Source organism: Embiotoca jacksoni, unplaced genomic scaffold, assembly GCF_022577435.1.
Source record: "Embiotoca jacksoni isolate LCO1_2020_lvr unplaced genomic scaffold, fEmbJac1.0.p SCAF_10, whole genome shotgun sequence".
NCBI lineage: Eukaryota > Metazoa > Chordata > Actinopteri > Embiotocidae > Embiotoca > Embiotoca jacksoni.
The window spans coordinates 15321694-15332173 of NW_027185230.1; the positions used below are offsets into that span (position 1 = coordinate 15321694).

The following is a 10480-nucleotide window of genomic DNA, read 5'->3' on the forward strand; positions in this document are numbered from 1 at the left end:
ATTCTTTATGCAAATTCAGTTGAAACTGAGATCAGTTAAACTCAAATTACATCCTCTGTAGCCATTTATCAAACTTTAGTTATGACTTGAAGTTACATGGACAACATGAATTCCACAAACTAATGTAACACTAATATACAGTAATGTGATACTGCAGCTGCTTTAAGTTCAGCGCAGCAGAATTTAATTGCCTGAGGATTTTTTTTTAAGTGATTTCACACAAAGTTAGTCTTTTGCCTATCAAACGCGGAACCCCCCCGCAGGCTTTAAAGGGGCGCCTGTAAATACTGCAGTTTCATCCTTGATGTAAGATGGCGGCTCAAGTCAGCAGGGCGCTTTAACATGCTCAAACCAACGCGCACGCCCGCTATCGAACTTGGCAGAGTTGTGCGAGATGCAAAATCTTTCGTGGAAGTACATTTGTAACATACTGAGCGTACAGATGGAGGAGCGGATTATGCTGCAGGAGTGATCAGAGAAGTTTCTTTGGATGTTTCAGGACTTTTCTTTTTTTTCTTTCTGCTTTAACATGAGTTTCAGTCGTGGTCAGGCCGATTGGTCAATACTCCAAAGAGTTCCGGTGAAGTAACACATGAAACAGCAGTTTTCTTCTTTATGATGTAAGCTCTAACGTGAAAGCAATACTGCACGATATCGATGTACTGCGCAAGCACAGATCGTGTGTCACCGCTTCTTTGCAGACGTTCACTTTTTTCCGCATCTCTTGCCAAGAAAGCAGCATCTGCTCTGCCTTTTGAACAAAAAGTCAGCGGACTGTACCACGGGGGGAAAGTGAGCAGTCACTCAAACCCACTCTTGTGGTCTAATAACAAAAGCACAAGTCACAATCCGGCGAGGCTGGGATTATAAATCATCTGATTTATGGTGACAACGCCGAGTGGGGGGAAAACGCCGACCATAAGCAAACGCTGAGCTGGTGCCGAGGGAGGCTGTGCGGCAAAAGAAGACGCTACTACACGGGATCATAATGCACGTGAAGGCGTAGCAGATAATCTCTCTCTCTCTCCTCGCCGGAGCAACGTAGCAGCATTGTTCTCGATCTGATAACCCAATAATCTCTCCTGCGCCGACTCGGATAGAGATCGCTGTCAGGGCAAACGCACTTACGATGATAATCTACAATGCCTATAAACAACAGCAACCAGAAAAAAAGTAATTAGAATCAGATGAGGAGGCTTACAGTGAACTTCAGAGTGAGAGTAGCAGCCCCGTGTTGGCCCAGCTGCTTCTGCGCCCTGCATTAGTGCATCTCCTGACCTCGGTCAAGGCACGCGTTTTACGCACACACACACACACACACACACACACACACACACGCACACACGCACACACACACACACACACAGACAGTACGTAAGATTAGTAGGGCTGTTGTTCCGGGGATGACCCACGACCTACAAATCCTTCTGAAAATGATCGCACTGTCACACCGTCCCAGATACGGCACAAACTCCATGTAGGTTAGCCCCTGAAGTGTGCCTGTGACAACATTTACGGCCTGCGTTGTCTGAGAGAGACACGCCGACAGCGCGTGTTTGGTTCGTGTGAGGGCGACTAGACGAGAAGCGAGGATCAATATAATATTTTTTTACACCGTGTCACTTTGGTGGATTTGAGTGTTTTGGGTCAAAAACACCGGTCTGCTCCGACCTCACTGAGCCCTTTAGGATTAGCTCCAGTGGAGGCGATATGTACAGTAATATAGACTGGAAGATTGTTATCCCCCGTGAGAGATTTACGCAAGGTTATGTTTAAGCCCTTTGTGTGTGTCCTGTCCTCCTTTATCCCACTCTGCCTCCTGCCACTGCTCTGGCCCGGCTCAGCGCGCCGACGCCATGACACACACACACACACACACACACACACACACACACACACACACACACACACACACACACACACACACACACACACACACACACACCCGCAAACACACTCGCTCTAGCACAAACATACACACGCAGATCCCAGCCAAATGCTGTGGCAGGTGGCCCGCGCCGCTAAGTCCCTCCAGCAATTATCCTCGCCGGGATCCCGTCTCCACGACAACAGCCGCCATGATGCCCCCGCGACGAGCGACTTCCTTGTTTTAACTCGCGGGATAACAATGAGATCGTAAACAGTCATTAATAACTCCTGGAGTGCTAAAATGTGGCTTATGCTCTGAGCTCTGAATCATCTTTGAGTTATCTCTGCAGCGTCTGTGATTGTGCAAGTAATCTCACACAAACATCAGTTTAGAAGTGAGTTATTGTGTTGTTTTTGGACGCAACAGGACAAACTAACTAAACATTACCGGTCGCCTACAGAAATAACAAGCAGCCGTTATGTATTTACACAGAAGTAAAGCATGAAGAAAGTTCTTCTCTGCATGTTGCTACTTCTCCCTTCTCCTGCTTTTATGACCATTTCTGCCCTCCCTCCCTCAAAAAAGTATTCTCCGTTGCCGCCTCGCCCTCTCGCTCGTCCTTATTTCTACCTCCACTTATAGAAGTTTCCAAGTTATATTGCTAGCAAGGGGAATAAAGACAGGGACACACGCTCAGAGAGCACAATTTATTTTGTTTTGGAGAAACATCAAATGAAATGACCCTCCCATTAAAAAAAAAGGGCCACCGAGGGGAAGAGTAAGGGATATTGCTTTTTCACTTATAACGTTAATCTTTTATTTTGTAGGAGGTTTTTCCATCACACTGGACTTCTTGTTTCCCTGAATGAAGATGGTGTATCTCCGTAGGTGAAGTGAATGTATAAAGTTACAAACCCAAATACCTGCCTTTTACTTTAATTACCTTTAAAAAAAAAAAAAAGAGAGAGAGAGATTATCCGCTTGCTGTAAAATGTCTTGCCGGGTACAAAACAGCAGTTGGCAAGTGTAAATGTGTCTTAGGTGTGTGTTTTTTCGTGGGCGGGTGTTGTTTATGACTGTGTGTGTGCGTGCGCGCCAGCAAAAGTAAATGTTTACTGTAGGCATGTGTGATTGTGCTGGAGGAGGAGAGAAGAAGGACGGAGCAGAGACACCACGCTGCTCCAAAGCAGCAGCAGAGCTTGTCCTGCTCAAATCACCACAGTTGGATCAGGACGAGTTATATTAGGAACTCGTCTTCGAATCCAGGTAACGCTTTACAGCAGATACACTCCGCTGAAGGAGCCCAATATCAGGGAGAGTCATCGTCTCTTGAAGTATAAACCGATGATGAGAATTCAGAGAAAAGCTATAATGTTATTTTTATTGATGTCTGTTATTAAATTTCAAGCAATCATAAAGGAGGAGATGTAGATAAAGTAGATAAAGACAGACGGGGAGCAGAAAAAAGGATTTTTCAAGCTTTGAGACAACTGAGATGTGCAACAGAGAGCTTTGCATTACTTTCTCTGTTTCTTAAAAAACAACAATTTAGCTTTTGCTCTCCGAACACTCAGATTTTATTGACAGTTTAAGAGAATAATTCAAATCGATGCAACAGAGCCAGACAGATTTTGTTTTATTCCATGCATTTCTCATTCTTTTTTACCCTTCCTGTTTTACCCACAATGACCACTAACAGTTCAGTCAGAGCATCAGTTCAGTAAGTAGCGGCTGATAGCCTTGAGCGTGTAGCCTCTGTTACAGAGCTCACTTCCTACTTCCTACTCCACACCTCCGGATTGGATTCGTTTTCAGATTCCAGACTGACACTGACTCAGGTGACATCACTCGAGGCAGTTAATCAGATTTCGCTCAGATCCCTCTGAAGCCACTCGAGGCTTTAAACAACTTTATTTCCACACTTCCTCTTTAATTAAGGAGCCGTCTTGTAGATGTTGATGGGAGATCTTGATATTTTTCGTTCTCATACTTTTGACCTTTTGGTTAACGATAACACTTTTACTAGACAGATTTTTGGTAACTAAAGACTTCAGGAAGATCAGTGTCAGCTGGGGCAAAGAGTCTTTCACAACTCCCCTGAAACCTTTAAACTGAAAACAACTTCCTGTCTTGAAAGTAAAAACAGAAAGTATTCAGATGGAAATGCACATGTGGAAGTATTTAAAGTTTTTGTGGAAAGCTGTAGGGGGCTTTCTGTTCTTTTCCTTGCCTGAATTTCCCAAATGCTTGCAACACAGGCAGTTAGTAATATTCCTGCAACTGATTATGGAACAGAACAATAGCCACATAGGCCAAAAATAACCAGGTTGATAAATTTCCATTCATCACTAATACGTTGAGGCCACTCGATTTTACACACTCACAGACCCACAAACACTTGCTGTATGTAGCTGCTCTCCAAACAGCCTTCTGTCCTGACACCCCGGTTGGTGAGACTGGATGGTTTGCTAAGTTCACCTCGGGCTGTCTAAGTCCCTGCCGCCAATCCTCCTTAGTATCACCTCCGTCAGGGATAAATCTCACTTATAACTATCCCCCCTGTTCTGCCAACACATCTAAACACTCTCTGATCACTTTCAACTGTGTCCTAATGGGGAAGCAAGCCATGCCATTACATCACTGCACCCTCCCCCACCTCCTCCCTTGTTTGTACAGTCACTCTCTCCATCGCTCTCTTTAGCTCCCTGTTCCCTTCGTTAATTATGCCCTGCACTGTCAAACCTGCTCACGCTGTGCCCAAATTCACCTCCGAGGGTGTATTATTAGGACACCGGCCACCTGGGCTATCTTTTAACCCCAGGGAGGTGCCTCACGAGTGGCCCACCGCTGGATGTGGGTGGCCCTTTTCGCGCGGCCTTGATGGCCCACTGCTGGGCAGGGGCAGGCCAGCCGGGGCCCAGCAGGGCCTCACTGCGCAGGGGGCATGAAGTATGGCCATAGGCCCAGTCTGGGATGCACTGATCCACGCTACCAGCTGCCATCTTCCTCCCCTTCCTGCGTGCTCCTCTTCCGCTGCTGCGCGGCTTCTCTCTCTTCTCATGTCTATTTTTAGAGCTGGCAGATTTCTACCTTCTAAAACGGGCAAATGTGTTGTGAAACAGGAAGGTAGGTGTGTGTGTGTGTGTGTGTGTGTGTGTGTGTGTGTGTGTGTGTGTGTGTGTGTGTGTGTGTTTTGTCTTTCTTAGACATACTACTGTGCGTTGTTGGCCAACCCGTGCACACGTTTCACACCCCCCCGCCGGTCCCTGTAACCGTACACTGTACATTCCAGTACTCGCGCACGCCTCCCATTTGCATTCGGCGGTTCTCTGTTCTCGGCCCCAAGGGAGACGGTTGATTGAAGCTTTTGGTTCAAAACCAAAATACAAAATAACAAACAACAGCACAGCGAGACCTTTTTTGAATGCCGCATTTTTATATATCGACACGGTGTACTACTGTAGAACTGTGGTCTGATTTCATCTTTCAGCTTAGCTAGGCTTGGATCTTCCTCACCTCTCCCTCATCATTAGCCATCTCCCTCTGCAGCGTACCGCCTCAAACCCTCCTTACTCCGTTGCCTTTAACTGCAAGCTACAACTCTATAGCAGCTATCATACCAAGAAACTACAAAGCAACTACTGAAGCTCCTAACACAGCAGTAGTGACAGTAGCATCTTTGTCAAAGTGCTGGAAGCCCGTCATGTTGGGAGAAGCCAACATGCTGGCCTGTTTGGCTGAGGAGAAAGGATGCTGCATTCCCAGGGAACGAGAGATAAATAGAGTAGAAAAAAATGCATCCCTGCGGAGATGGAGGGAGCAAAAAACTACAGTAAACCAATGCATGCAGGGGGAAGCTCCAGTATGCCTCCACATCAAAACCCCAGAAAGTGAGTTCTCCCTTAGTTTTTAGGAGCGCACTGTAGCGAGAGAAGGGGGGCAAAAAAAATATATTTTGCATCTTCCGCAGTATGTCTCAAGTCTTATTAAGGAAGAGCAGCTCTGCGCATTGGGTTATGCAGTCTTTTTTTTTTTTTTTTCCATGTGCCCTGACTGTCTTGACTTGTGGGATTGCTGAATGAGTGAATGTAAATGTACACCAATTAGATAAAGACGGGCTTTTCTGTAAAGCTGCCAAAATCTGGGGGGCAAAAGGAAGAGGGAGGAAGAGAAAAAACACCGCTCGCCTGAAAATAAAAATGATCTGTATACTAATATTCCCCCAACCGACACCCATTTGGTGTGTCCAAAAGAAAGACAGAGAAGAGATGTAATAGCCTTGATTCCCCCGCTGAAGTTTGTGCTGATGGATTATTCCCTCTGTTAAAGAAAATGATAAGTAGATGCTCAGTGACTCCCGAGTTACCGTGTAGATATTCTGTTAGTTAAATGTACAAGATGGATTGTTATGTGTCAGAAAAGGAACAAATAATTATTACACAATCAAACTGCTTTCTCATTATGTAGGAATTTGAGTGTGACATCCCTCCCTCCTTAAGTAAACTTTCATCTCACAGCTCCTTCACTCCCTAAATCCCCAGCTAGTGCACCGTGTGTGTGTGTGTGTGGGGGGGCTGTTTAAACCCCCACAGCCCTGCATGACCCGAGAAGAACCAGAACTTTCCACTGTAAAGACCCCGTCCGACAAGAAAGTGCTGACTAAGACCAGACTCCTTCCTGTCCCGCCCTCCATCCATCCATCCCTTCTCTTTTCCTTCTGTCTCATCAGCCGAGCGGCACACTCTGGATTCCTGGGATGGAGCGATGCTAGCCAACCCTGGTAAGGAAGCCCATTAAGGAGCCCATCAATATTTCATCATTGCTCACTCAGAAACATAGTTATAGAAGTTTCCAGGCTGGGGCCATTAGGGGGCAGACGTCAATACGTTATGGCAGCAAGCATCTCTCTTCCCCTTGCCTCTGTCCATCTCCCCTCTCAGGAGAAGTCATCGGAGAGGCTTTTCTCAAGACAACAATGGTTTCCGCCGCTAAACAAATCATTAACCATTAGGTATCCGAGGACCACAATATCCTTTCCTGCTCCTGTCAAATGACCCTTGCGCACCAGTTATTAGCCTTGGTGAGAGGGAGTGAGAGCGACAGGGTTGGGGGGGTTGTTTTCAAAATAAAGTAACAAATCTCCAGTCGTTGGGAATATAAACACTTAATTAACAGCATGACAAGATTTTATAATGTGATGCAGACGGGCCAGCACTCTGTAGAGACACTTTTTTTTGTGTGCGATATTGACTCATGGCTGTTGAGACGGGTCTGGCACCTTCAGCACTGGCCATCAGTCAGTGGACACGCAGTGACAGTGGGCCGATCATCAAGAGGACGAACTTGTCTCACACACGCAGAGTCAAACCTCAAATAGAAAACTTTTCACCGAGGAGGCAGGGGGAAGCTTAATTGCAGTCTTATGATTTGGATTTTATAACCCTTGTTTAAAATGATTACACCTACATTAGCCAGGACTAGCCTGCAGGCTAAAGTGTGTTAAATACTGCTGTTGCAGACATTTTAACGAGTTTTTTTCCACCTCACAGCTCACCCTTTAGTGTCCTTGGAAGTAAAAGGTCCCGCTATGCATTTTACCAGAGGAGGTGTGAGGTCCTCCAGAAGCCCAAAATAAACCGGATACCGGGTCTGCCAAGTCTATACTAATGTAAACAACACCTCCAGATGTCTCTGAGGTCCGAGGTTGATCCATGCCAAGTCATGCACTTCTGCCATCCCTCTCAGATTGGTATCGCCGTTATAGTGTGAATCCTACTCTGACCTTTCTTAGAAATGTGTCATTACTTTTTAAATGGTCTCTCTAAGTGTATAACCCTGAGTGATTTCCTGAATGGTAGTTTTCAACTTATTACACGTGTAACTGTATTTTTTAAGGAGACCAATTAAGGATTTAAGAGCACTCGATTACTCATTACACTTTTAAATGTAAAAAAAAAAAATACTCCAAAAGGTTGTAATAAAAGTATAAAAGTCCAGACATGAACTCACCAGAGTGCAGAACCTCTCGGGCGGGTTTCCACACGTTATTCCAGGCGGATCCACCTTGATCCGCATGTAGTCTTTCATGGACGCGGATTTCGGCTGGCACGCGTAATTCTCCCACACCGAGCCCTCGTCCGTGCTCACCAGGGACTTGCACAGTTCGTACTGGCCCACGGCGGAGGACAGGAAGCGCAGCAGCAGCAGCAACACAGCCTGGAGGAGCATGGCAGGCTGGGGGGGTATTTGGAGCGGGGTCCGGCACAGGGTGAGGGGGCCACGGAGCTCAGAGGAGAGGTAAAGCGCATGGACCGGTGATCATAAGGAAATAATGGACATCCCTCCCACCATATTGCTGTACTTTTGAACGGAGAGGTGGAGAATTGACACAACTCGCCTCCAGGCTTATAAATTCCTCAAATGAAAGGCGACCACTGTGTCGGCAACTTTCGCTCAGTGTCTCTTGACAAATATTGACGGCCCCCAGAGAGCCGAGAGAGGGACGCGTTCTTGTTTTAACAGCTGGTTTCCTGAGGACGATGAGCGATGGGTGGAGAGGCGGATAATGTCGCAGAGATGAATCTCGTCGTACACTTTAACCATAGTGTTGGAGGGAGTTGGGTGGGAGATGCTCACGCGGATCCATGTCTCAGAGAGCGGGGTCCTGCAGGGAAACGGTGGGCGTAGTTAGGGAGGATGGAGCAGGAAGTTGCTGCGACTTCAGGTATATCCATTGGATGTTTTAGATTCACTTCTGATTGTCCTGGGGCGAAATGGGGACAACAATGGGAGAAGTAACTAGTTATTATCATGAGCAGTGTCCTCATCAGTTATCACATATTTACTCTTACTGTAAATGCAAGAATATAACCATCATGTTTTACAGAGCTCAGTTATCCTGCAATTAAATTTGAATGCCACTCTGAAATATTCATGTATGACGGGTAGGTTGAAATCTTGCTTTGTAGTACGAACTCTCTAAATATAATGCAATCACGGTGCTTAATTTTGGAAAGTGAAGAAATATCACCAGGAGGAGAACTTTTAGGTGAATTCGTAACAGATTGTTGGTTAAACTCGCCTTTGACAAGCGGTGCGTTCAGTGACATACATGATCAGGAGCTGCAGATTTAAAAGCACCGCTCATGTGTGGATAACCTTGTGCGTAAAAACACGTGCTGCTGCCGGGTGCCGCCTGTGCGTGTAAGAGTTGTAATTGCTCCTATAGCTCTCCAGTGCTGGGGATGGAGAGTGCTGTACGGATGTTCATAATTGCACTGTAAGAAAGACGTATTTAACAGCCCAAATCATCTGTTTTCTTAATAGAAGAGAGGAATTACACTCACAATCACCCTGTTTTAAGAATTTACTTGAATTAAGTGCAATTTCTGGGGAGTTTATAGACTTGTTCAATATTCTGTCTCACTTCAGCACATCAGTCTTTTATGTAATCATGAACTTGAAGCCAAACAAACTGCACTGGAAGTAGGTCTTGCCTAATTTAACCTCTTAATTTAATTATAATTTGATTCTAAACTGAATATTTGAATACATTAATACATATGGTGAACATGTATTTTTTTTTGCAGTGTGGACTCACTGCCTGTAATCCGACCGTCATCCCACACTGACAGCAGCCAGGACATTGAGTAACCCGTCCCGTTCAACCCTGTGGACTCTGACTTAGTTCACTTGTCAAGTCGACAAAGCTATTTCCCGTCACTGACAGTCTTGCGGTGTGTCGGTTTCTCCAGTTGTGCAACCCATCGAGCAGCATATGTGTTCACAAATCAATGCGTCATTGTTCTTCTCTAAAATACTGGAAATGAAGCTGAAAGTCCCCACCCTCCACACCTTTCCCCCGAAGTGGTCCGTATATTTGTGCAACTCGGTGCACACTTCAAAGAGCTTCAGCAAAAAAACCGGATCGTGTTGCGAAATGTTTTATCAGATAAAGCACTTACTTTTCACATTCATCTGCCAGGCAGGTCGAGCACTTTGCGTGAAGTGCGTGAATGTCCCCCTTCTTTGGCCAAAAAAAAGATCCCCCTTCCACCGTACTCGTTCCCCCGCCGCGGTCCTCGCTGTACTCCCGGTATCAGTCTGCCCGGCTCGCTGTTTGTTTTTCCCCCCCCGTCTCCCGGATACTTTTTTTTTATCACACCGTGGATGGCTGCGCACGGTAGATCGGTGTCCTAGATCTGGAAACGGCTGGGAAAAGAGGACTGAAATCCAGCGTCAAGGAGTATCAAAAGTATAAAATATTGAGTTTGAAGAAAGGCTTGTGCCCGCCCTCCTTCCCCCCTCTCTCCTCCTCCTCTTCCTACTTTACAAGCTTGGGTTTACCCGGGATGCTCAAGGGCAGAAAGAAAGAGAGGGAAAAAAAAAAAAAGGCTTTATGGAAAATATCACCCTCCCTCTTCCCTTCCCCTCTCCCTCTCTATCTCTCTCTCTATCCTCTCCGTTTCTCTCTCTCCCCCTCCTCTCCCTCTCTTGGTTAATGCCTAGGCTAAATCCTTTTACCATCACTTTCAATCACTATCTGAGCTTTTATCTGCTCCAGCCCTGCTGCATGTACCGTGGCGGTGCAACTTCCTCTCCGCTCCTGCT

General features: G+C 46.1%; 1 protein-coding gene across 1 annotated transcript in view; it reads right to left on the reverse strand.

Annotated features, from left to right (window-relative positions):
• ntng2b (netrin g2b) overlaps window positions 1–10178 on the reverse strand; it is a 68256-nt gene extending 58078 nt beyond the window's left edge. Inside the window, exons 1-2 of the mRNA XM_069169103.1 lie at window positions 9835–10178; window positions 7880–8633 (exon numbers count right to left, since the gene is read on the reverse strand). Coding sequence (XP_069025204.1) covers window positions 7880–8098 — 219 coding nt within the window. The 5' untranslated portion in view covers window positions 8099–8633; window positions 9835–10178. The remainder of the gene's footprint in view (window positions 1–7879; window positions 8634–9834) is intronic.
• Between the last annotated feature and the right edge of the window lie 302 nt (window positions 10179–10480).